Consider the following 27,362-nt stretch of genomic DNA (forward strand, 5'->3'; position numbering starts at 1 on the left):
GACACACTGTGTTTTTAAATAATCTTCATTCTAGTTATTTGTTTGTTTTTTTGCTCTTCAAGACCCAGAAGGTGGGCCATGTCTTTTTATTTATTTATTTTTTTTCTCAGAGTGGAAAATTTTACAATGGCTTCTACAAGCAAACACATGAATACTCAGAAATATGAACAGTGTCTCACGTAAGTGTGGCTGAGGGAGGGAAGGCAAAAGGCAAGTCTGTGGTTTCATCCTCTGTCAAAGCAGGAGCAGGGCCCCAAAGCAAGGTCTAAGTTCCCTCCAGTCAGCTGGGGGTCCAGAGACAACACTCGGGCAAGTTTAGGACAACAGCTAAGGGGAGGGTAGAGACAGCCAAAGGCTAGGCCAGAGAGAAGGTGTGCAGGAGGCCAGGATCCAACTCCACTAGGTGACATCACATGGGGCATCATGGGTTGAGGATTCTGCGGCTAGGACATCACCACCGCAGAGACTGAGAACACGAAGCTACTCATCACTTGCTCGGTGTCGTCGGGCTCCGGGAGTTGGCAAAGCTGCTAAAGCAACAGTAGACGGCCACCTAAACACACTACTTCAGCTTCAGCGTGAGGCCCATCAGGCCGAGATTTATGCCTTACAGCCTTGGGTCATCCAAAGCCGGGGTGCGCATGCTCCACGGAAGCTAAAACCTCAGCACTTTGTTGAGCCTCCGTGGTCGCACAAATTATTGGTGGATGTAACCAACTGAAGATTACACTGTCTCTCTTTTACTACTTACGACGCTTTATTTTTTTTACCATGCAGTGGAGGAAGAAAAATACAAGTTAAAGGCTATTTGTAGGAATTCAGTCATGTGGTTACAATTCCCTGGAATAGATATTACATGGATTGGAATTTTAACTCATTGATTTTTTCTGCAGCCGATGACACTCCTGAGCACTCACCACAAACCAGACACAGGAAGCAATCCAAGCACACCGCTGCTTTAGTCCTTAGGACAATCAGAGCGCAGGAACATGGTTAACTGGGAACTGTGAACATCATTAGGAACCTCCACAGAGCTAGTTCTCCTTGGATGAAGTCATAGGAAGGAGAGGAAGGGCTTAAGGGGGTAGAATCGGGTCTGCTGAGCCAGAACCTGGCTTCTTGGTCATCATTCTTTAGTTTAACAACTATTTTTGAACATTTTATTTATTATCATTTTAATGTATATAGGTGTATACATTAAATGTATATAGGTATGTGTTACCCATATACATTAAATGTATACACCTATATACATTATAATGCATATAGGTATATATATATATATATATATATGCCTGCATGTATGGGGGCATACTGCGCTAATGCAGTGCCCACAGGGGCCAGAAGATGGCGTCAGATCCTCTGGAACTGGAGTTACAGAAGGTGATGAGTTGCCCTGTGGGCACTGGGAATAGGACCTGGTCCTCTGGAGGAGCAGCCAGTGTTCTTAACTACCAAGTCATCTTGCCAGCCCCTTTATCCACTATTTCTGATTAACTGCCAACTGTTTTTTTTTGTTGTTGTTAAAACAAAATGACTTCCCCTGCCTACACAGATCATTTGTTCATTGTGAGAATTCAAATAATGCATTTTATAACTGAAAAGTGAAGAAAATATTGACTCTGAAATATTTGGGACTTCGTGCCTATTTCAGGCCGCATTAGTATACATGATTATTATTACTTTTATTCCTGGTCAAATTTAGGCTGTCTTAGGTTAAATGTGTTTAATAAGCCAAGATTTTATGCTCTGAAACCCCAGTTTCCTTAAAACGTTATATTAGTTCCTTTGGGGGCAAACAACGAAATAAGAAAATGAAGCAGGAGGCCCCACTGTGGCTTTTTCTGTTCTTTCAGAACAGCAGCTGAGAGTGAAAGGCGTTCTCTGAGTAGAGAGACGAGCCGGGGGCTGGGAACCACTGCCAGATATAGATAGATTCATGGTGCGCAGGCCATGCCAGACCGTGGTACCTTGGATGTACTTTTTCTATTGTCTCAGTCTAATGAGGCAAAATGTACCCACACACCTAGTTACACAAGGTGCTTTTAATTTAGGTAGGCAGGAGGAGACAACAGAAGTCTAGGACTCAAGATGAGTCTATCCCCAAAAGCTGTCCTGGGAGCATGGTACCTCACTTTCAAATGTCTCATTTCCTCTGCAGGCGGGGCACTCCAGAAAGGGGCCTGTGCTGGACTTTATCATCTGGACAATTTGCTAAGCTATAGTATTAGAGTATCATTTCTGGGTGGGTGTTAGAACAAAGACCCGGTTGTTGAGGGCAGTACCTCGGTGTTACAGTGTTCCATTCTAAATGTTACAGTGTTCCATTCTAAACACGCCTAGGACCCCCCAGGAAAGAGGAAGAAATATATCAGTTCAAAGTGACACAGAGAACTGTCCTGCATAAGACACTCCATCTCTGTCTACTGAGACGCGCAAAAGCCGAAAATGGTCCTCTACTGCTCAATCCCTTAGGAAGGGACACAGAGGGATTGTTTACCTGCGCATGCTATTCTAGGAGGAGAGCCATTACTAACGCTGCTGCAGATCTGAGAATTGGCCAACAGGACTTGAGATTGATGGCTGGGGTCTTGCCAGAGTAGCAAGATTGGGGACAAAGTACTGAGTACATCAGAGAAACTTGGTAGAGTGTTGGCTGACAGGGGCAGGCTTGGTGCCTCCAGAGCAGTTAGCCAGGTAGCAATGGGTGTCTAGAGACTTCCTCAGGAGTTCATCTGGGCTGCGGAACATTAAGTGGCAGCCAGTGGGGAAGACTGCGTCTTGCTGGCCACTGTCTTTCCCCTCCCTTTACTATCAGAAGAGCTGTACCTAGCAGACCGGAAGGGAGAGAAGTGTGCAGGGTGCCCCTCGGCCCTAGCTGGCACTTCCTCAGGCTGAGCTGCCAAGGGCAGGAATACTTGCAAGAGGGAAGAGATTCAAGTTTTGAACTAAAGCAAAGCGAGTCTTACAAACGGAGATGAGGCTGTCTGGAAAAGGAGCCAATGGTTAAAAAATACAATTAAGGCATGCAGACATTTCCCAGTGGGAAAAAGGGGGCTGTAGAGAACAAAAACTAGTTGTATTACACAGATTCAAAAATGTATTTATATAGTTGTATGAAAACATAATACCCACCTATGCTACAGTCACACACGATATAAAGTAAGCCATGAGAAATGGGTTGGGATTTGGGTAACACCATGCTGGGAAAAAAATTCAGAAGGAAGAGGCTAAAGAAAAGAGGCAGGGATGGTCCAGAAGCGCTGCAGGGAGGTTCAGCATGGCCTGGAGGATTAGTTGAAGTGAAGATTTGCTAGAATTTGAAGCTGTAAAATACCAGAGCTAGAGGTCACCTTACATCAGATGACCAAGGTGACTAAGCTCATGACTAAGGCATCATGCCTTTTTCCCATCCACTGAAACCTAACTCATAACTGGAGGTCGGAATTACTTGAATGAATGAAGAGCCTGGGTCGCCAGGTGGTGGACAGCCTTTTTACACACGTGTGGTGGTGGGCAGCCATAAGGATTCTGCAACGGTTCAGGAAGAGATGAAGAAACTCCAGAGACACTTCTGTCCCCTGATCTTTGCTGTTAGGTTACTGAAACAAAATGGACCCCAAGAAATTGGAATTTCCACAAGGCTCTCATGCTGAGGGAAGGAAAAGACTAGAACTTGGAGCCAGAAGACTTTTCTCTGGAAAAAGTCTCTTCCTTGTGGAAGAGACTGAGGTTGACACAAGGATGGGTGGGTGGCTGGTACACCACCTTGACCAGGACTTCCTAGCTATGCATACCTCTTGTTTTCTATCTGCACTTGAACTTCACTAAGGAACTATGGGAGAAAAGCCATATAAGATGGGCAGTGCGTGCTTGCGTGCACGTGTGTGTACATGTGTGTAAGTGTGTGTGTGTGTGTGTGTGTGTGTGTATACTCTGATCCTTTTCTCAGTCCCGCAACATTGAATCGATTTCCCTTTTCTGCTTTCACTGTCATTTGCTTCATTGGTCTGTTGAGGATGGGCAGCATGTGACTTGTTAGGGATGACAGGGTCCGAGTCTGACCGTAACAATGCCATGGCAGTTCTGCTTCTAGGTCTGAAGGTCCTCATTTCCACTCTGGGAAGTTTTATTCTGGTGGGAGGATTGGACAGCAAACTGTGATGAGACCTCTCCAAGAAGACTCTAGACTTTGGGAGCATCTATTTGGGGACCCTGGTTGATTTCTAACATCTGCACTTGCTGACGGGTGGATTCTCTCTGTAATTTCCAACTCGCTTAGAACACTTTTGTTTTGTTTGTTTTTCGAGACAGGGTTTCTTTGTGTGTAGCCCTGGCTATTCTGGAACTCACTCTGTAGAACAGGCTGGCCTCGAACTCAGAGATCTGCAAGTCTCTGCCTCCCGAGTGTTGGGATTAAAGGCCCGGCTCCTACTTAGATTGAATCTTTTCTGTCATGGCCGTGAGAGGAGATGGACAACACCGGATGCCCAAATCCTCTGGTCTCGGGATCAGCTCAATCCACCCACTACTACTCTGTGGACACTACACCGGGGAAAAAAGTCATAGGCGTTGGCACGCTGCCCTCCCGACCCCCAGGGGGCGCCAGCGTCCCGAGCCCGCCTCATTCTCAAGCGCACTCTCTTCCACGTCGCCTAGTGGCGACTCCAGCCTCGCCTCCCAGTCGTCCCGGCAGCCAATCAGAACTGTCCATGTACTAACGGGGGCGGGGCTGCCGAGGGCGGAGGAAGATGGCGGCGGGGGCTAGGTGAGGTGTTGGCAGTGGCGAGGGGCTCGGGCGCGGGGGGTGGGGGGCCGCGGAGCGATGGCCCGCGCCGGCCGCTGGGGAGGATAAGACCCCGTCGCGCCGCGAGTGTGGGCCGGAGGGAGGAGACGGTGCCCGAGCGCCACGGGAGTATGACGGGGCTGTACGAGCTGGTGTGGCGGGTGCTGCACGCGCTGCTCTGCCTGCACCGCACGCTCGCCTCCTGGCTCCGCGTTCGCTTCGGCACCTGGAACTGGATCTGGCGGCGGTGCTGCCGCGCCGCCTCCGCCGCGGTCCTAGCGCCGCTCGTCTTCACGCTCCGCAAGCCCCCGGCCGGCGGCAGGAACCGGCGTCATCACCGGCACCTTCACGGGGGACACGGGCCGGTCGCCACCCATCCCCGGCTGCGCTGGCGCGCGGACGGCCGCTCCCTGCAGAAGCTGCCGGTGCACATGGGCCTGGTGATCACCGAGGAGGAGCAGGAGCCCAGCTACTCGGACATCGCGAGCCTCGTGGTGTGGTGTATGGCCGTGGGTATCTCCTACATTAGCGTCTACGACCACCAAGGTGAGGACCGGTGGGAGGCGGGGTGGCGAGGACGCTTCCGAGTCCGAGGACTACACCTCTGGCTAGTTTGCTCCAGGTCGCCTTGCGAGGCCGCCGCCCGCCAGGCCCTGCGAGTTCAAGTCTAAATCACAGTGCCAGCGCTTTCGAGGAAGGGAGATCAGTTTTATTAAACGTTGGCCGAGTCTTTAGATTTTGCTGTGTGTGTGTGTGTTTTACATTAAAAAAATACTTATGCCCAGTTAAGGTATCTGTTTTGGCTTTGTTTCACAGAAGGGGGAGCTGACGTTCATTCAAAAACATAAACTGCGTTGCCCAAGGTCACAAAAGTAGTAACGGGGAAATAATTGTAACCGGTCTGTGCATTCTTCAAAGCGTCTCTTCAAAGGGGTTCAGTGCATTCATCTCAAGTGCGACCGGGCGGTGAAGGATTTATACATGAGCCATATCGTAGGTTTTCCAAATGAGCTTTTGGAGGTAGATGACATTTGAATTGAGTCTTTGAAAAGCACACCCCGATCTCTGAAGCTCGGGATCATGTGTGATCATTTACCCTTAGTGGCCCGTACGGGACTTGATGCGGTTGTCTTCCTGTAAGTTCTGATCGAGGCCATGAATTTCATCATACTTTTCTTAAGTACAAAATTCAGCACGTACTGCATGGCAACACGCCTATGCCAAACATATTCCTCGGAATCTTGCCTTCATCTCGCGTGCTCTCAGGCTGGCGGGGAGAGAGGACACCCTAGGTGATGGGTGACGTTTGGGGGGGGGGGTAAAGTTACCACTAGAAAGGAGAGAAATTCTGAAGACAGGGACTTGAGGGCTGGCGCAGAGGAGATGAAATTTGAGTAGGGCATTGAAGAACGGGGGTGGGGAGTGGAGACTCCAAATGTCAGAGTTGAATTTCAGTCAAGCCCCAATGCAGTGGTATTTCCTTAAAAGATAAAGCCGTGGTGGTAAGGATGAGTTAGAGCTGCGGTGCGGGGGAAATGCTGCCTTGCCTGCTTGCCCTAGAGGAGCAACCTGGGTTTTACCTCTAACTCTTTGCCAGCCCGATATTTAAGTGCAGGGTTGGATAGGGTAAGTAGTAATCAGTGACTCTCTCCTGGCTACCAAGGAGCACAGGAGCCTGTTGTCTGAACCGATGATGGCCCTGTAGGGTAAAGCTTGGTGTGTTCAGAGACTGACAATACAGAGCTTCCTAAAGACTCAAGAGACCAGTAGAAGCCAGGAGACTGTTTGATGACACACACAACTCTTGCTTAAACCATTGCAGTCAGTCATACAGGGATATAATACAGCAATAAAAAATGGAAATTAAAAACATTAAGCAATGCGGATTGACTTATATCCGGTAGGAAGGAAAAGACAAAGCTGAGTTGATCGACTGCTTCCAAGCAGAGATTACACTACATCACACTTCCTTGTTCCTGCAATTCCTGTTACTGCGGTTCTGATGTGACTCAAGTACTTTGTCATGTGCTCTCAGAAGGAAAACGATTGGCCATGAAAAGAAGTCAACTTCGAACAAGTTTAGACTGAGAACTGAACAGATTTAAGGAACATTTTTACTGAATGGACTTGAAGGATTCTGTGTGCTACTTAAAAGCATTTTTAGACGATAATTTCATAGTTGGAATAAGAGAGCTTCAATTTACTTATCCTGGCTTTTGACTGATTCTTTCACACAGCAAGCAAGTTGGGTATATATAAATAATATACCTTTCCAGGCATGAGCATGCAGGAGTAAATGAAAGCAGAACCTAAATCTGGTATTTGATGTTAGCGTGTTAGAAAATACATAGTTTTAGAAGCATAACCAGGAAAAGTAAGGTAGGGGATAGAAGGTGATAGCGGAAAGGAAACAGTGAGGAAAGAGATAAAGTTTTAGATTGGGTGGCCAAGGAGAAAGCCAAACTTTTGAATAGACAAAGATATTTTAACTTTATACTATTTCCTCCACAATACTTCTTTTTAAGCTCACAGGTACTTAGGAAAGTTTATGTGTATTGCCGTAGACATAAATGCTGCATTCACTGAATACCTGCCGTACTATAGAGGTATAACATTCAAGGAGATGTATAAGGTACATTAATGCAGACTGATACATGAATCACAAATGCTGAGTGCGAAAGACTTCAGGGAGAGAAAAAGGCAAAAATCTCTTGGCAGCGCTGTTAACCTCTTGTGGTTCTAAGAGGGAAAATGACATCTGCATTGGAACTAGCAAAAGTAGATAGGATTTGGAGCTTGAACACTCTGCTGTCTCTATATGTGAACTGGAAATGCAACCTCTTTGGTAAGATTTTGAGCCTTGAATGGAGCCTTGGGAACAGTGAATGGAATAGATAAGTTTCCTTAACAGAATGTTGGAAAATTAAGTAAGATGATTGCTTCAGAAGCTGTTTTGCTTATATGTGGTTTTATAGAAATCGATCCCAAAGTTCAGTGTTTTAAAATAATTATGTGTTAGTTCAGCTGCGCAGTTTTCCTGGGGTCACTTACGGAGATGCAGTCAGATAACTGGCGTGAAGGCAGAGGCTGCTATTATAGGTCGTCCATTTTATTCCTGGTCTGCAGTGGCTGGACTAGGAGAGAGGTCTGTCTTCACATGGTTCCCACATGGCTACTCTGAGCTTCCTTATCTACAGATTGCCTCCAGATCAGGTGTTCCAGGGGCAGACCAAAGCTGCAAGGCTTTAGGACCTAGCTTAAGCAGAAGTCACATATCTGTCTTGAGTGAAGGAAATAGATTTTACTTCTCAGCTGTGGCGAAAATGGCTCATGCCTCAAGGTAGAGCTGAGGCAGCCACCTTGGAGACAAGCTTATTGATTTTATTTTCTCCATCCTGTATCTCTTCAACTTCAAATCTCTATTTACGTAACATTCATTCTAATTATGATGGGTTTTAGATTGTTTTTAATCCTTAGACCAAAATACCCATTGTATTATGTACTTTGAAATGTCTCTTCCTGTGAATTGATGGTTTTGCTTGCTTGCTTTTTTAGAAAGAGGCAGGTCTTGGTAGACTGGCTTGGTACATTAAGGTTTTCTTACCCCAGTTTTCTTTAGTGCTGGGATTACAGGTTTGTGGCTTGTTTTGTTTTTATTTTTTACTTAATGCCCTCTTCTTGTGCTGCCCAAATACCTGGATTCAGATGATTGTGCATTACCTTCCCTATAGGTTCCCTCCTAACCACACACACACACGCACACGCACACACACGCACACACATGCACAAACACCCCCTCCATCCCAAAATATCACATTTCAAATATGTTTTGTATATATTAATTTCGGTGGTTCTGGGGATCAAACTCTGGGCCTTTGGCAAGTTGAGCACACAGCCCTGAGCTCTGCAGTTCAGACCTCGTGCTTTTTATAATACATGGGAACTTTTTTTATCATGGTAATTTCTGCTGTGTTCATTCATTGGAAGGTGAGGTTTTCTTAGAAGATTGGTCAGGAATTTTTGAGCTCACAGTTCTCATAAGGAGAGTTGGTTATTTTGTCAATATGATTATGACTTAGGAAATGATTATGATAGGGACTGTGTTAAAAACTTTTTTTAATGTATTTGGTGTTATAGTCTTTGGGCTGTTACACTTTCATCTGTACACTTGAAGTACACAGTCCTGCATGTTGTCTGGATGGGTACTGTCCTCATTGGTATCTTGCTTATTGTATGGTTGTTTAGAGAAATTTGAGAAGGAATCCTTGAAATGTTTATTGGAAATACTGATTCAGCATACTTACTGGGCATCTGTTTTTATCAAGCTTCTTGTATGATGCCCCTGCACGATGGAGTTTGACCTTAACATAGAACAAAAGCTACTCTGGCGCTTGGCTATGCAAGATGAATCGTGGGTTGGAGCTGGAGCCTAATGGATGTAGTTCTGAGGCCCGAAATTCACCCCTCCGCACGTCATTTTTCACATTGTTCGCATGTAATGATAATTTGGGTAGTCAGCAAGGTATTTTCTGTATGAGATCCAGCAACCAGACAACAAAAATATTTTGTTCTTTCTGCTTCTATCTCTTTATTTGTAAATCTGTCCTGTGCAATAGTTTGGGGTAGTGATTTCTCAAATTAGCCCTAACAGGACTGCCCAGTGCCACCCAGCCTTCTCAACCTATTTCTCATGGGTCTCTGTACCTTTTATTACACCATATTTAGTTTTTTTTTTGTGATCACCTCTTTTTTTTTTTAAATTTTTATTTTTTATTATGTATACAGGGTTCATCCTGCATGTATCCTGCAGTCCAGAAGAGGACACCAGATCTTATTACAGATGGTTGTGAGCCACCATGTGGTTGCTGGGAACCGAACTCAGGACCTCTGGAAGAGCTTCTGATCCATCTCTCCAGCCCCATGATCACTTCCTTTTGGAGTGCTGGAAATTCTTTCTTCCTTTTCTCCCTTCCTTCCTTTCTTTTTTTGTTGTTTGATTCAGGGTCTTACTGTGTGGCCATAGCTGTCCAGGAACTCACTCTGTAAACGAAGCTGGCCTTGGACTCAACAGAGATCAACTTGCCTCTTCCTCCCTAGTGCTGGCGCTAAAGGCATGCGCCATCACCACCCAGTTCACTCTATCTCTCTGATCCTTGTGGGTCTACCCTCACCTCAGACTTGTGTCTCATACTGCATCACCTCCTGTCAGTGTGTCTTGACTGTGTCTTACTCTGTTCCTGGAGCTCCTAAGAACAATAGGTACCTCTAGAGAATCTAAACGCTAAGAGACATATGGCCTAAGGAAACAGGTCTAGAATTTGAACCAAATTTTATTTAATTTATGTTCTTATAATTTATGTTGTTTTCATCATTTAGAAAACAGACAGTAGTCACTCTATGGACTGTGTTGTGTCATGGCACTGACATCAATGATAGAAACTTCACAAAAGGCGTTTTAAGGCAGGTAGTTAGTTTCCCAACTCACCGATCTAAACGGCCACCCCTAGCTATTGGATGCCTGTCTAATCACTGCAGTTTAACTATTGCTCTCCATGAACTAACTGTTAGCAGATTAGCAGAGCTATGAAGACGTTCTTGGTTTTAGAACGTGCAGCTTTAGCTGGAGATGTTGCTGGGGTGGGGAGGAGTGCTTGCCTCATGTGTGAAAAGTCCCGTGCTTCATCCAGATGCTAACGAAACAGACAGTTAAATAAAATGTGCAGCTGGAACTGAGGAAGTCTGTGTGTCTTCAACTGCATACTTGTGTTGGAGGGCTTAAAGCTGTTACACGAAGCCATCGGTCCTGTTTGTTTCCTTGCTACAGTATGTTAATGTCCTAGCATAAAATTGTTATGTGTGAGGTGTCCTGAGCTTCTCCAATAAAATAAAATAGTTTAATGACTTATAAGGATTTGTGTTTATGACTGCAGTAGTCACGTAAAATTTTAATATATATATTCTTCATTTAAAATGATTGTGCTATTAAGTATATGTTTTCTTCTCTAAAGACTCTCCTCCAGTAGTGTGATAGTTGTGTGTTACAGAGCTTAAACGAAGGTAACCAACAGGTAATTTACTTAGATCTCTAGTTGAAAATAAAAGGCATTTAAATTGAAGGCATGTATATAATGACACACTGCTTTAATTGCACAGCTTGGAGGAGCTTGGCACCTAGGAGAGATTTTTTTTAGTGTTGTCTTTCTTTGTCCTGTGAATTCTTTTTGCTAGATGTTTCTTAAAAGGATTGTTACTACAGAAGGAACAATTATGAAAATTCATATCTATTAAGATATGTTAAATGTGTATTTTAAGTATTTGAGTATATATTTCATAGTCATTTTATACATTTGATTATATATGTCACATGAGTTTTGCAAGAGCCTTTATGAAGTACAGGCAAGATTGGTTGATTTATTGTTTGGTTCATATGTGGTCCTGGGATTCAAACCTAGGGCCTTAGTGCATGTTAGGCTCTACCTCTGAACTATATTATCCATTTCCGGAAATACCAGCTTCTCTATTTTGAGACCTGAACAAAATAAGCTGAAACATTTTTGGTAAAATACCAGAATTGAGATATTCATGAGAACGGAGCAGGGAAGGATACATTTTGTGTCAGTGACAAAGCAGCAGGAAAGAACTGCATTGCCGCGAAGTCTAGAGTGCTCTGTGTACACATGCACCAGGGCAAGGGTAGGAACATTCCCGTGTGCCATGGTGGAAGGTCAGGGAGCATTCTAGTGTTGTCTAAACTTTGCACTTAGTTTTTATACCACAGTTACAAACATTTCCTAGAATATAAAAGAGACACATTTGGCTCCCAAAGCACATAGCTCTTGTTTGTCAAGAAAACACCACACACACACACACACACACACACACACACACACACCTATTTTTTTTCTGAGGTGCAGCTTTCCTAGCATAAAATTTTATTCTTTCATGGGAATTTGAGATGTGTGTGCTTGTGTACATGTATATGTGTTTTGAAAGACGACTCTTTCACTAATCTGTTTATGATAACTTTAGGAAATCAAGCCTTTGTAAGATAGTTATAGAGCAACAAAAACAGAAATTCCTTATGTCATAACAAAACTTACATTAGATCCCTAGGTGATTCTACAAGAATACTTTCTTTGTGACTGCCAGCTCCCCAGTAATGACAAGGAGATGTAATAATTATGTAAGCTTGGTCTTAGATTTGTTCTCAGCTAGCTCTTGTAACTTAAATTAGCCTGTTTCTGTTCATCCATGTTCTGCCACATGGCTTTTTACCTTTCTTGCATTCTGTATGTCCACTCCCTCCATGTCTTGCTGGTATCCCTCACAGCCCTGGATTCATTCTGAGTTCCTCTGCCTGGAAGTTCAACCTGTTCTTTCCTGCCTAGCTATTGGCCATTCAGCTCTTTATTAAACCAGTCACAACAATACATCTTCACACGGTGTAAACAAACATCTCACAACAAATACTTGTTTTCCCTGTGAACCTTCTCAATCCTTTAAAACACTATAGAAAGAAAGTATTAGTCCCTTCTGTGGCTGTGGTAGTAATTCTCTGTTGCTGTGCTAATACTGTGTGACACACTTCCTTCAGCAAGACCACACCTCTGAAGCGTCCCCAAACAGTGCCACCAATTGAGGACCATATGTACAAATACATGAGCCTATGTGGGACATTCTCATTTAAACCACCACATGCTACAGTTCTGAGTTTTTCAAAAGCTAATACTGTGGGCTTTCGAGACACCTCAGCAGCTAAATGTGGTTGCTGCCACACCTGACAACCCGAGTTGCATCTCCAGAATCCATTTCAAAGCGGAAAAACATCTCTACAAAGTTGTCCTTCCTTCAGCCTGCATAAATATGCACCTACCCCACCCCCATCAAGCAAAAGTAACACCAAGAATAATAAAGGCTGACTGATAGTAATTTAGACCTAGATTTTAGAGCAAATCCTTCCAACACTAAGGACAGTTGTTCGACCACCCTGAATCTAGTTCCTTATTGTTAAAGGGGAGGATAAAGTTCCTTTCTCTTTGTTGTTGTCTTACCGTGTAGCTCAGGTTGGTCTTGAGTCCTCAGTCCTCGTGCCAAAGTCCTCTGAGTGCTGGGGTTCTAGTTATACCACTGGGGCTGCCTTAAAATACCTGGCTAAATTGCAGTACGATATTCTCTTTCTCAAAGGTGTGTTTTCAGATGGGTTTTCCTTAAATTGGTTAAATCCAAATATGAATTCTCACCCTCTTTTTCATTCCAACATTTTTTGGATCAGTTTACCTTGTAGAAGACAAATAGGGTAGATTATAAATGAGAAAAAACCTAACGTCCACGTACCCTGTGCTATTTCTTGAAAAATTATGGCAGTCAAAGCCAGCCCTCTGTGAAGGCGTAAGTCACGAACAAGGCAACACCAGTTTGGAGTTATGGTTAATAGGGTGTTATTTATTTAAAGGGGAAAAAAAACTTACAGATCACAATCCCAGACAACAGCCATCTGCACAACCGGGAAGGGAGTCTAGTCTCCAGCGGAGCAGGAAGAGAAGAGAGCCAGCAGAGGAAATAGCCACTTTTTTAAAGGGAGAGAGACCACGCCCCAAGGGGCTGGTATCGCAGCAGCTATTGGTTGGAGGGGCGGAAGGACCTCCCGCAACACCTCTGTCTTGTCTTTCTTGTACCATGTGACGCGTGTAGATTCTGATTGCCGAGGAGAATCGTAAACTGGTCATCCTCACATACTTTGTGGGTGAAATAAATGCTGTAGAGTGTGGTCAGCTATAGGGTCAGCTGTGCCTGTTTCATATAAGCCTTGGGCAGAAACTATTGTTTATTATCAGCTGTTCTCTGCCCAGCTTAGCCTAGAGCAAGGCTCTCTCTGAGTAGGGCTCAGCCATTCTGCCTTGTAAATTCTGCATGCAATCAGGAAGTGTCTACTTAGTAGTATTGTGAGAGTTTCCATTCATGCCCCTCAGGTTTTGTTGCTGGTTGGCAGTTTGTGTACTGATAATTCAATTTTTTAAGTAAACACTGAACTTCTGTTATATAGAGGGAGACTTGGGAGAAAAAGATAAATGAGCTAGAAATTCACAGGTAAGAATCAAGTTCAGTGATGGAGGTGGTTGGTTAAGTTAATGCTACTTTAAAAAGTGCAATATTAAGTTTATTAAGGGATTTGAGCAAAATTCTTGTGAATTAGGGGACGAATGAGACACTGGGAAAGGTCTCTGGAAGGAAATGACACTTTAGCTGCTCTGTAAGGAATTGGGAGAATTGTGTAGGCATAGGCCTTTGAAGGTCATGTAAAGGGTAGGGATTGGGTGACTACATCTGTTTGAGAAGCCTAAGGTTGATTAATTTTGTTGATTATAGAGCTACAAAGAAATAGGTTGATTTATTTCCTAAACATGCATTATTTCTACCCGTTTGCTGTCGAAGCAGAGACAGCAGTGTTTATGTTGAGGGGTTGTTACTGCATGGAGCCATTGAAGACACTGAGTTGGAATGGGATGAGGTGGAGATGTATCCAAAGCTGAGTGATTTGGTAGCCTAGTGAAACATTCTGGAAGGGGCAGGAAAGCGTGCTAGAAGGTGCTTGTCATGAAGAAGGCTGCAGTGACAGGAAGCTACTATGGCAGTGGACAAAAGGAACGAGGGTGTAGAGACCATCTCTGCCTGAGCTCTGCTTGGCTTATTTGTGAGCAGTGAAGGTGGCGGTGCTGCAGAGTGGAGATGACGCCTGGGTGGCTGGGCAGGTCGTGCTGCCTTTAGGTCTAGAACTGCACGCTTGCCCACTTACCTCATCCATTGTAGTTCTCACTCTGCACTTTTCTACATTCCGTGGCCCGAAATGCATAAAACTTACTTTTACAGCACCCCTCCTTCCTTTGAAATGAGGCCTCAGCCTCAAGTCATAGCCCAGTCATAGGCTGTCCTGGAGTTTAGAATGTAGCCTAGGCTGGCCTCAGACCCAAAGTAGTCACACTGGTTTTAGCTTCCGTAAGTGCTGGATTACAGGTGTGAGCTATTGTTCTCTCCCCCAACTTGTTCTGATTGTTTGAGAGCCAGGTGTCCTGCCCCACCCCCAGGGTTTCTCTGTGTAGCCTAGGCTGTCCTGGAACTTGCTCTGTAGACCAGGCTGGCCTTGAATTTAGAGATATGCCTGCCTCCGCTTCCTGAGTGCTGGGATTAAAGGTAGGCACCAAGGCTGTCGAGTCTTCTCCCTGCTTGCATTTGCTTGTTTACAGAACTTTGAGGTAAAAGTTGTGGTTGGAATGAACTGGACGTATTCAGAACAAAACAACACCTTCTTACTTACAGATTCAAGTATTTGTTCAACATGGCTGCCTTGACATTAATCTCACAGAAATTTCTCATTATTTTACTAGACTTCTTGGCATACCTTTAAATATGAACCCTAAATTTTGCCATATTAATTTTACCCTTGTTCTGCCCCCTAGTGGATTTAAAGATTTCTGAATGACTAGACTCAAGAACTCTGGGCAGTGAGAGAGGGCTGAGGAATTCTCTCCATCTGAGGAGCTACGAGGACGGACCTGGACTTCATCCTCATAGATATGAGACTCTTGTGATATTTGTATGTCTATATTATATATTTATCTGGTCTTTGAAGTGACACAGATGTTTTTGTTTTGTACATGGGAGGTTTTTGGCATCTGTAACTATCATTGTTCAAGTTTGCATGTTTAACAAGGATTTATTTTACTTTTAATCATACACACACACACACACACACACACACACACACACACACACATGAGGGAATGTGTAGATGTGAATGCAGGTGCCCATAGAGTCCAGAAGAAGACATAGGCTCAGCTGGGGTTAGAGTTACAGGTGGTTGAACTGCCTGATATGGAAACTGAACTTGGGTCTGCTGCAAGAACAATATGTATTCTTAACTGCTGAGCCACCTCTCAAGGCCCTCCCCACTTTTTGGTCGAAGAAGAGAGCCAGTTCCTTCAGGTTGTCCTCTGACATTCACATGTGTCTGCTGTGACTTGTGTGTGCCATTCCCACCCAAATAAATAAGTTAGTTTAAAAAAAAATGTAGTCTTCTACTACCTAGGATAAAAGCCATAGGATGGTCTTCATTCTTCTCTCTTTCTTTAAAAAATATTTATTTATTTATTTATTTATTTATTTATTTATTTATTTATTATACAATATTCTGTCTGTGTGTATGTCTGCAGGCCAGAATAGGGCACCAGACGCCATTACAGATGGTTGTGAGCCACCATGTGGTTGCTGGGAATTGAACTCTGGACCTTTGGAAGAGCAGTCAATGCTCTTAACCTCTGAGCCATCTCTTCATTCTTCTCTTATGTCGTACTCTCTGTACTCAGGTTGGCTATAGTAGTCCTCAGACTGGATTCTGTGTGGGGCCCTGTAGTAGCCTGTTGCCTGTCTAGATGTTGCTTGTACATTGTCGAATATCTGTTTGGACAGAAGTATGAAATAAAACTTAGAGTCGCATCTCAGTCCTTTCCTCGTAACATTTGCATCAGCAGTCTGTGTGTGTATTTTATGCATGCCAGACCCCACTCTGTCTAACATTTCCCCCGTCTAATGGCTTCTCTATAGATATCTTTTTAATTTCCTAGATTGAATTTAGTTCAAGTCTTGCACTGAAAAATTGTTTCACTTTATTTAGTTATTTATTTAGCTTGTTATTTGTGTGTGTGTGTGTGTGTGTGTGTGTGTGTGTGGTCAGTGAATGTGTGCCAGGGCATGTGTGTGGAAGTCGGAAGACAACTGTGGGAATTGATTCTTTTCACCATGTGGACTTTTGGGGTTGAACCCATAGCAAGCACCTTTGCCCACCTGTTGAGACATCTGTGAGACCCCCAAGTCTTGCTTCTTGTAATAAGCCTTCTTCTGTTGGAAGACTTTTTTTTTTCTGCTTATCTTAATTGTGAAGAGACACCATAACCACACAACTCTTATAAAGGAAAACATTCAATTGGGACTGGCTTATGTTTCAGAGGTTTAGTCCATTATCGTCCTAGAGGGAAGAGAAGCATGGTGCTGGAGACGTAGCTGAGAGTTATCTGGATTGACAGGCAGCAGGAAGGAGAGTGAGCCACTGGGCTTGGCTTGAGCACCTGACCTGAAAGCTCACCCAGTGACACACTTCCTCTATCAAGGACACACCTTCTACAACAAGGGCACGCCCCTAACACTTTCAAATAAAGCCACCCCCCTCTGAGCCTCTGGGGGCTGTTTTCATTCAGATCACCAGCTTGGTGTTTGCTTGCTGGTCCCTTCCCTTCTCTTCCTACCCCTCCTTCCCCTCCTCCTCCTCTTCTTTTTAACCTAGATTGTTAGATGGGTGTCATATAGTTTCTCTTTTATTTTTCTCTAAGGGATGTGGTGGCCATAAATCTTAACTGCTGTGCATGGTTGGAAGATTAAAAAAAATTATTTTTGTACTTGGGTTTAAATTTTTTGAGCTTTGCGTGGTTCTGTGTCTTCCTCTGGATATTTGGCTGCAGAAGCTAGAAACCGAGCTTGGATGACTGTGGATATGACAGAGATAGCCCTCAGGGAGATGACTTTAGCAAATCAGCTCAACTTTATTCCAGAGTGTAGGAAATATATAGGATTGGGAAGCCAGGGAACAAAGTCTAATTTGCATTAAATGGCACAGTCCTTTCATAAGGCTCCTGTATGTGGCAACAGGGATCTATAGCAAAGCTCCTAGGACAATTCTTAGGAGAAGGCTTCTAGCAGGAAACTGTGCCAGAGGTCATGCTAGAGATAAATCAGGCAACCAGGTTTTAGACAGCTTTCAGATAAGGGCAGTCCTCTGTGTCTAGGAACACTCTCCAGACACTGGCAGGTAGAGAGCAGGAAGTCTCCCTGGGGAGGAGGGAGTCCTCCTTGTTGCCAAGCCTAGAGAAAACTGCCAGGCTATGGTAGACTCTAACATCTGACCTGACCAGCAGGGCCTCTCAACAGCTATGCTCTGATTTTATTTTTTACTTTGTGCATAATTTATACTGCTTTCTCTTACAAAACAAATCAGATTGAGGCAGTAGCATTTAATTTAGCTAATAAACTTGCAGAGAAAAGATGTTAGATCGGTAATCAGGAGTAAAGACATTTCTAGACCAGCCCCCAGGACACTGAATTTCAGTTTCTTAGGATGTCAGTAAATAAAGGTCTCAAGTAAGGGACCCCTTAAAATTCCTTCCCAAGTCGTAGTGTGTGATATTCAGTTCTTGTGTGTCATGCTTTTCTTTTAGATTCTAGTTTGAGACTAGCCATTACTGCTGTATTTGAAATGCATCCTGTTTTGGGTCTAGTATTGTATCCACAGCAAACATCTGGTCACCTAACTGGTTGTGATCTCTTTGCTCATAATTTTCTTTTTAAGGTATATTCAAGAGAAATAATTCCAGATTGATGGATGAAATATTAAAACAACAACAGGAACTTTTGGGCCTAGATTGTTCCAAATACTCACCAGAGTTTGCAAATAGTAATGACAAAGACGATCAAGGTAAGTACATGTGGGCAACTGGGCACATGACCATATGTGTTTCAGGGTGGATTTTGTCTCGTTCTTCATGTATTTTGCTCTGTTGGTCTTTATTATAATCAATTATATTGCTAGAAAATAATATTCAGAAAATTATAGAATGGCAATTGACATTATAGAAATGAATCCATGTTTAAGGATTTATTTAACCATGCAGATTTTATAGCCCTGTGAACAGAGAACCCCAAGAACAGATACGTCTATAATAGTAAATTTAATGAGTATATAAATTGATGCAAAACTGGTTTTTCTATAGGGTAATATGAAAGATTGTTTAATGTAATATTTTTGTATTATTACCAGTTATCTAGAGTCTTACAGTTATAAAGTCGCTTCCAGAGCCAGATAGGTGTGTGGACAGTGCACACATACTCCACTGAAGCACAGTTTTCTTTAGTTTGAAGTTTTCTTTTATGTTACTACTAAATTGACTGTTAGTGTAGATGGCATTTTTAGATAGCAAAAATTGTGGCTAGGGTCTTTTGTAGAGGGCTTACTCACTATGCAAAGCTGCTTTGAGGATTTAGAGAAGCTGTGACCTGGGCTGCATGGCTCCTTTCAGAGGAGCAAAGGGTGTATTTGGTATTGACACCGAAGGGCTCGAGTGGTTCCTGGTTATCACGAGTCTGTCCTTAGTTTGGGCTGAGCTTACTTCATAAAACTGATTTTGGAATAAATATGGAAGACTGTGTTAAAAATTACCTTATCTGTTTTTTTTCTCTAGTTTTAAATTGCCCTTCAGCAGTGAAGGTGCTGTCCCCAGAAGATGGAAAAGCGGATATTGTGAGAGCTGCCCAGGACTTTTGCCAGTTAGTAGCTCAGCAGCAGAGGAGACCCACAGATTTGGATGTAGATCTGCTAGACGGCTTACTTAGTAAGTCAGGAATGTTTTCCATTTTGTCTCCCAAAGACACAGATGAAAGAGAATATTTTGGTTCTTTTCATTCTATACAATCCGGTTTGCGAGGCCTGGTGGCTCATGCCTTTAATCTTAGCATTCAGGAGACAGAGGCAGGCAGATCTTTATGGTCCAGGCTAGTTAGCCAGGGCTAAATAGTGAGACCCTGTCTTGGGGGGGTGGGGAGCTTTTATTACTATACCCCTTACAGTTCTGACGTTTAATGACCCACATGTGAAAATGATTTTAAGATATGGACCTTGCACTTGCCATGGAGATTTAATAAAAGAAAGGGATTTAAAAAAATAGGTATTTGAGTATGTGTGTGGGCACCTGGGCAGCAGTCAGGATAACTTTCTGGAATTGCTTTTCTCTTCCACTACGTGAATGTGGATAGCTCACCAGGATTGGAAGCAAGCACTTTTACCTACTGAGCCATCTTGCTGGTTCAAGGAAATGGTTTTTGAGGAATTTTTCTTTTTAATGAATATTCTTGGAAGTAGGATTTTAGTCTTACTTTTCTGTTCCTCTTCCACTTCTTTTTCCTTTTTAGTTTGGGCTTTTGCTTAAAGAACTTTATTATGAGGTAAACCCCCAAATGCAGCCTTTTATCCATGCCTCCTTTTTGTATTCGTTCTGTTTGCTGTGCAGATAAACCACTGTATGTGTCATTTTTTTCTAAAACACAGCATCTCATGTATATGCACACACCTACATGTACATGCACTCCACCTCACCCCATACTGCTGGTGAAAGCCTTTGGTTTGTTCTTTCTCTCTGGAGCCCTTAGGAACTTTCTAAGACATTAATTAATTTCTAAGAAATTAATGTCCATTGATGGCTTCTGTAACTGTGATGTCAAGACATTCACTCTTGAGTCGTTACCATAGAATGTAATTTTACTTGCTTACTAACCATGCATTTTCTACCTCAGTTATTTTACTTGCTCTATATTTTGAGCTTGCTGACTGCTTTTATTGACTGCTCACCTCCTATTTTCTGTCACTGGTTAGCTGTTGGGGCTCAGGGAGTAGCAGACTATTGCATAGGACTGTTTCATCAGAATTACTGCGATATTGACCATTTCTTGGACATTTTGGAGCCCAATTAGAGAGGAATCTATGGTTATGTCCTAAATGGTAGCCTGGGTGGCATATAGGTGGCCTTAAGGTATCCCATTGGGAAGTTATTGAAGTGGTGAGCCAAGGAGCTTCAGGGTTTGCTAATGTATAATGAAAATGTTTACAGACTTTAGAAAATTCTCTTATATTTTTCAAGACTACTGTTTCTCCTTTCCCTTTCCTGTGTCCAAATCCTCCGTATTACCCTCCACGTTCTCATTTAAATTCACAGGGTTGCATCAGTTGTTGTTACACATGCCCCTCTCCCCATTGTTGTTACACCCCTGCCCTCCCCACATGACCTGCTCAGTCTGTATAATGTTACTTGTGAGTATGTTTTCAGGACTGACCATTTGGTATTGTGTAACCAGTTGTGTGCTCGTCCCTAGGGAAGTCTTCTTCGAGCATTCCTTAGTTGCCTGTAGTTCTTTATGTAGGGCTGAGGCCTCCTGGGCTTTCCCCTGTGCACTTTAGCATGTCTTTTGTTGCTGGCCTTGTTTGGCTCATGTTCAGGCAGGTACATTGTTGAGACCATATGGATGTAGCATCTCACATTACTAGGAGACACTCTCACAGCAGATGCTCTGATCCTCTTGCTCCTACAATGCTTGATGTAGATTTTAAACTCAATTAGCTGATAGGGTATTACCGAACACTGTGAACGCCACCACTCCCAAAGTCCTTTATAGCTGTGTGCAGGTTTCACTTGGCCCTCTAGAGCAGAAGGCAACCACTAACTAAATTTTGCATTTTTTAGAAATTTTATATTAAAATCTATCAAATAATATTTAGACTTTCATATTCTGCCTAACATTGAACAGTCTTTTTTTCTAACATCATATTTTAATTTATTATTTGGGAATTTCTCATAATACATCCTGATGACTCACTTCCAAGTCCTCCCAGGTTGGTCTCTCCCTGTGACCTGCCACCCAAAATAGAAGAAAAATCCAATTTGTGTTGCTCAGATACTCACTGGAGCATGGCCACACTTCCAGCGGACTTTAAAGAAAACTGATCCCCATTCCCACCCACCACCATCATTGTTTTCATTTTAAATGAGACAGGATCTCACTGTGTAGCCATGGCTGACCTGGAGCTCAGTGTATAGAACAGGTTGGTCTCAAAACTCACAGAGATCCACCTACCTTTCTTTCACTCTGGAGTGCTGGGATCAAAGGTGTATGATACCAGGCTGGACTTAAACTCTAGGAGATCTGCCTGCCTCTGCCCTCTGAATATTCTTTTGTCTTTTTTTTAGGTTTGTTTTTATTAAAGTTATTTTTAATTAAAGTTTATTAAGCATTCAGATAAGGCTTCAGATAAGAGAAGAGGAAATCTAAGAAGCCACTTAATTGACATGTTTGTGTGTGTATTAATTTTATGCATGTCTTTATTTCCAAGGTTCACATGGTTTTCCTGATCCTGATTTAGTATTGAAGTTTGGTCCTGTGGACAGCACCTTAGGCTTTCTTCCCTGGCAAATCAGATTGACCGAGATCGTGTAAGTAACTGAAAGTGTGTTTGTTTTGTTCTTTGATCCCTGCACTGTACTGTATCCTCTAGCTCAGGAGCTTATGCGTGAGTGGTAAAGTGGATGGTAAAAGGGCCTGTGGATGAAGTGGACAGGAAATGTGTGACTGCGGGTGTTTGGTGTTGACTCTAGTTATCAGGAGATGGGAGTGAGCAGCATCTGAGTGCTGGAGTTGTTGTTCCAAGGAAGAAGTAGGAATCCACTTAGGCATTTGATACTGATAGAAATGTTGTGTTATAGTAACCGTAGGAAGCATAGCAAGTGGGTATTGTTCAAAGATGCAGGGGACTGGTCCTGATGGAGGGATGGTGTGAATGAAATGGGGGTGAGGGCTTCAGAGTCTGGGTGGTTCAGTCTGGGAGTGGACACAGGAGAGCCTGTAGGTGACACAGACATGGTGATTTTGAAGCCTTATTTGGCTGTTATTGCTAGAGTTGGGTTGGAGAAAGGATAAAGTAAGAAGACAATTGAAGGGCCCATAGCTGTGATTGGGGTGAGTTTAGTGAAGGGAATAAGCTCACTCTCGTAGATCAGGGTTTTCAGACTCTAACACGGCCAGAATGAATCTCAGGTCTTCCAGGTCATGCAGGAACTTTCTACTTACTAAAATTCGCCCACCTTAGCAAGTGCAGCCAGATAACCACAGACAGCACATGAACAAATAGGATGACTGTTACGGAGGGACAGGAGGTCAAGGCCAGCCTGGGCTACATAGTGAGTTCTGGACAAGCCTGAGCTACCAAGAGAAACCTTTTCTATCAGACATACAAAACAAAGGCAGTCTGTTACTTGTTGATTCCTGATTTTGAATAAAAGAAAGTTGGCTTTTGTTTTGTTGTTGTTGTTTTCTTTCTTTTTTAATTTTATTTTTCCCTAGACAGGGTTTCTCTGTGTAGCCCTGGCCATCCTGAAACTTGTTCTGGCCTTGAACTCACAGAGATCTGTCTGCCTCTGCCTCTTGAGTTCTAGGATTATAAAGGCATGTGCAATCGTGCTTGGTTAATGTGTTACTTTTTAAAATAGGCATTTTAATGTAGAGTTGAGGATTTAAATAGCACAGGTGACAGATACCTAGCACATAACAGGTTGTCCATTGTATCTGTGTCTATACATTTGTCTCAGCACGCATATTTTGTTGAATTTTACCTGTATTTTTGGTACCTCCAGCAGACTAAGCACCATGATGTCAGATGAGGCATCTCAGCCCTAGAATGAGCGTGCTAAGAAGCATTCAGCAGCTGAGACACACACACAGTGTTTGAAGACGAGTAGATAGGGCAGATTGTAACATGGAAGAAGACAGGGGTGTTGGAGATTTGGGGGTTTTGTTTGTTTGTTTTTTCCATCTATGTATTTTATATCCCAGCTTCAGTCTCCCCTCACTGGGTGTGTTGGAGTTTTAAGGGGAACATGAAGCAAATTTTAGGAAGAATGCCCCCAATATCATTTGAATAGAGACAGTAAGACAAAGTTGGCAGCAGACCTTATTTTCATTTGATGTTAAGGTGTTTAGGAAAAACTGGCTGCTACTTTCTAAATTCCTGACAGTTGGAAGAAGGAAGTAAAGAGCTGTCATGGAAAACTACAAGCTGAGACAGGAGTGGTAGGGTGGTGTGAGTGAGAGTGTGTGTGTGTGTGTGTGAGAGAGAGAGTTTGTGTGTGAGAGTGTGTGTATGAGAATAAGTGTGTGTGTGAGACAGAGTTTGTGTGTGTGTGTGATTGAATGTGAGAGTGTGTGTGTGAGTGTGTGTGATTATGCGTGAGTTAAGAGTGTGTGAGTGTGAGAGTATGTTTAATGTGACTGGAATTCAGAATGTGGGTTTTGTAATCTGACTGTGTTTGGCCCTTAATGTTTTGAATTTCCAAACCTCATTGTGAAGCTATTTAGAGTCAGGGCTTTTTCAATTTTTGAAAATGATTTAAAGAACTTAAAGGGACCCTCATAATGTGTTCTTACTGCCTTTCACCTGCTTGTCTTTGTGGAATAAATGCTCCCACAGTGTTGGCAGCACGGTTGCTTGCGCTCAGTTACTGGGTGCTCACTGCGTCGCTGTGTGGGAGGGAGTGCATGCAGCTCTGGCTGAGGCTAAGCCTGGCTTCCACAGACTCTCAATAGCACTGCCTTTGCTGTGACCATACAGAGTTCATAAAGTGACTTTGAGTACACTGTTAATACACAGACTTTTAACCTTAACATAGGTTTTTGCATTAATAGATTGGGACTATTTTTGCTTGAGCTGTGTCACAGTGAGTTTGACTGAAAAATTAGCCTGTTTTGCATATAATTTACCTTTTTCTGTCCTTAACTTCCTTTTGTACATCACTCCGCCCCCCATATTATAGAGTATCATCTAATTATCCCCCTCCTTGTGTTTTCTTTTCAGCTCTTTGCCTTCTCACCTAAACATCAGTTATGAGGACTTTTTCTCCGCCCTTCGTCAGTATGCAGCTTGTGAGCAGCGCCTGGGAAAGTAGTGGTTCCTGGTTGCAAATGTGATTTCAGGCTTTTGGAGAAAAGGACCCAATTGACTCTGATGTTTACAAAATACCTATAAAACCTTGTACACACCTAGTTCATATTCCTCATAATTTATCAACAAACACAAAAAAGTGTCTTACTTGAGAGTGAGTGAGAGTGTGCGTGTGTGCGTGCACGTGTGTATGGAGATAAATTTATAAATGGGGCACATTGGCGAATGAGTACATCACCTACAGATGAAGCCCGTAGCGGCCATGTCTTCGGAACTGAGATTTCAGATGGAGAGGCTTCAGCTCCTGCCACTCTTCTGTTTTTGTGGGGAGTGGCGGGGTGGGTAGAGAGAGCTGGTGTGGTCGTTTGTGGTGGGAGGGGATCATTTCTGTTCAGTCTTTCTTAGTGACCAAACTTTAATTTTTAAGAATAATATATTGACTTACTAGTGGAAGTATTCTCATTTTGAGGGACATTCAGAGATTCTGGGTTGTTCCCTTGTTGTAAGTTTGCTCACCTGCAGAGCAAAGACAAGCCTCCTCAGTTTTCCGTCCATTTCATTTTTCTGTGTAGTAAGCAGTGAGACTTGAGAGTACTGGACTGGGTTGTAAAGATCATTTGGGGAAAAAAAAAAACTTAACAATATTAAAGTACAAAATATAAAAATTTAAATATTGAATTAGGCAGTCAAAAACCAAAAAAAAATGAAGAAATGATCATCGTAAAGATGGAAAATTTCCCAGAGGACACATTCTTACCTTAGGTAATGAGTAGAATCCTATATCATACCCAAAGCATTAAAAAAAAAAGTTTCAATTAGCTTCTTATTTAAAATAAACATTTGAGAGACATTACCAAGGCAGCTTTTTCTCCTCAAAAGTAACGTGCTCCTCTCTCTCGAGTGCTCCTGGGGTTTTCTTTGCCCAGTGAATCTCAGTGATGACTTCGCATAATGATTAGGTAGGATGGAGACCTGTATTACCAAAGTCTGTGAGCATAATTTAACTTGATCGTCCGTGTTCTCTTGTATTCTGGAGAACAGCACTGGTTCTGACAGAATTAAATTCTTGCTAGATGTTTAATGTTTTTCCACTGATAATCTTTGGATGGAAACCATTCTTTATATTTGATGGATAGTTTTCAGAAAACTTTTATCAACAACTGTACAGGAGTCAGGCATGTTTAGAATAGAGCAGTTTAAATAATAGGCCTCAGAAATCTGAAAAATAGCAAAGAACATGAGTTTGGAAAGTATGCTCTGATTGCTTGTCAGACTCTGTGTTTCAGCTTTGGATTACAAACCCCATTTATGATTTTTAAAATATACTTGAAATAAATTGATTGAAATGAATTTTGGTCCAGTGACATTACTTTGCACTTCAGTTTTTTTTTTTTTTTACAAAATTTTAAAGTCGTAATTTATTGCCAAAATTTTGTGTGAAACTACAGTGTATTTAAAGGTTATTAGAGATCCCCATTTTTGTTCCCCTGTACTGTGATCTGTGTGTTCCTCTGATTTGTTTTCTCCACAGGGGGTGAAAGGCAGTTTAATACCTTTTGTAAACATGATAGGTATAAATATAGACCATCTGGGGTGTGCACAGCTTTAATGAATTAAATTTATTGGGCTCAATTGAAATAAGGGGATTCAAGGTTTGTTAAAATGAAGTTTGTGAAATTACCTTTTGGAATAGAGCCACAAATCATAAAGCGTTGAATTATTATGCTTTTTTCCATAGTATGACACAGCAAAACAAATCTATAGCCTATGACCCACGTCTTTTGTGGCCTTAGGAATAATTGCTTAAGCAAATTAAGGATTTGAATTTAAATATAGGCATTCAGGAATCTTTTCACCTGAGGTCAACTACTAATGCAATCTCCACAACTTGAATAGCACCGGTCATTCAGTTCCTGCCAAGGTCATCATCACAAGTTGGACATCATGAGTTCTCTTTAAGCTGTTTCTCCTTGACATGCTGCACAACGGGAAAGACACCAAGGCAAACCTACTCAGCAGAGGGCATGGAGCATATAGAAGAGCTGGAGGGATTGACTTCATTCCGAAGTCTGATTGTAGATTGAAGCTGACTGGTTAATGTTTGAAGTTTAGAAGCTGATTATAATGTGAATAGCATCATGACTAAGGCCTAAGAATGCCTGTTTTTGACAATAAAAATGTTCCAATATTAGCAGTGCCAAATACACTGTGCACATCTATAATTTACCATTTGAATGTATGTTAATTAACTATTCCCTTCTGTGTGATGGTCCCAGTCCCATGCTTAGTGTCAGTGAAGTACTTGTGATGTGTATTATGCCTGTAGATTTTGGCAACATGTAAATAATATGTACAGCAAGTTTTTATGATTAAGGAATCAAATTTATTGAATTTTATTATTGAAAGTTGAAACAAGATGTATGAACAACAAATCAATAAAAGAATATACTCTTTTCATGAACTGTAGTATTACGTGAATGCTGCATTTAGTCTACTAATTAGGGATCCTGAAGTGTAATGAAAACCATATGACCAGATAGCAATCCTTTTAGTAAGTGTGCTCTTGATTGGAACACATTCGCATTTTTACCAGTTAATATTTGCAATCTTACGACGTTTGCTTTTTATTTACTACTAGAATAGGTTCGGCTTTGTCTTGCTGGAATTGTCAAGTCCCATAGTAACTAAAAGCTGATTTTTCACTGAACATAGGAATGTTAACTTAAAAATAAGTATGTAGCTTTTTAAGAAGTACTTTAATTGAAAGGTAAGAACTGTGATGTCTCACGCAACCGTATCTTACATAACAGTGTTTGTTCCCTTTCAAACTTAAGACCCTGATTGTAAGACAGCTTTATATGTATAGTTTTCATCTCAGCCCAGGCCTCACCAAAGTTATATTTTAATTCTTGTTTATAGGAAATGCACTTAACAAAAGTGACTTCAGGTGACCTTACTGTACAGTAGTGCATCTGACTTGGAAAATGACTGTGG

At 42.5% G+C, this 27,362-nt stretch overlaps 1 protein-coding gene across 1 annotated transcript; it reads left to right on the forward strand.

Annotated features, from left to right (window-relative positions):
* The first annotated feature begins 4,747 nt into the window (after positions 1-4,747).
* Positions 4,748-25,718, forward strand: Nus1 (NUS1 dehydrodolichyl diphosphate synthase subunit). Its single transcript, XM_050138084.1, has 5 exons — positions 4,748-5,332; positions 18,180-18,305; positions 19,069-19,218; positions 21,768-21,867; positions 24,282-25,718. The coding sequence occupies exons 1-5, from the start codon at positions 4,918-4,920 to the stop codon at positions 24,370-24,372; spliced, it is 882 nt and encodes a 293-aa protein (XP_049994041.1). The 5' UTR covers positions 4,748-4,917; the 3' UTR covers positions 24,373-25,718.
* Positions 25,719-27,362: the final 1,644 nt, after the last annotated feature.

This window comes from Alexandromys fortis, unplaced genomic scaffold (genome assembly GCF_014885135.2).
Source record: "Alexandromys fortis isolate MF-2015 unplaced genomic scaffold, M_Fortis_MF-2015_v1.1 scaffold_14, whole genome shotgun sequence".
NCBI lineage: Eukaryota > Metazoa > Chordata > Mammalia > Rodentia > Cricetidae > Alexandromys > Alexandromys fortis.

Coding starts and splice junctions, on each gene's coding strand:
- Nus1 (XM_050138084.1), top strand. CDS start 4,918: ATGACGGGGCTGTACGAGCTGGTGTGGCGGGTGCTGCACGCGCTGCTC. Junction 5,333..18,179: donor TAGCGTCTACGACCACCAAG/GTGAGGACCGGT, acceptor TTTCTTTTTAAG/GTATATTCAAGAGAAATAAT. Junction 19,219..21,767: donor TCTGCTAGACGGCTTACTTA/GTAAGTCAGGAA, acceptor TTTATTTCCAAG/GTTCACATGGTTTTCCTGAT.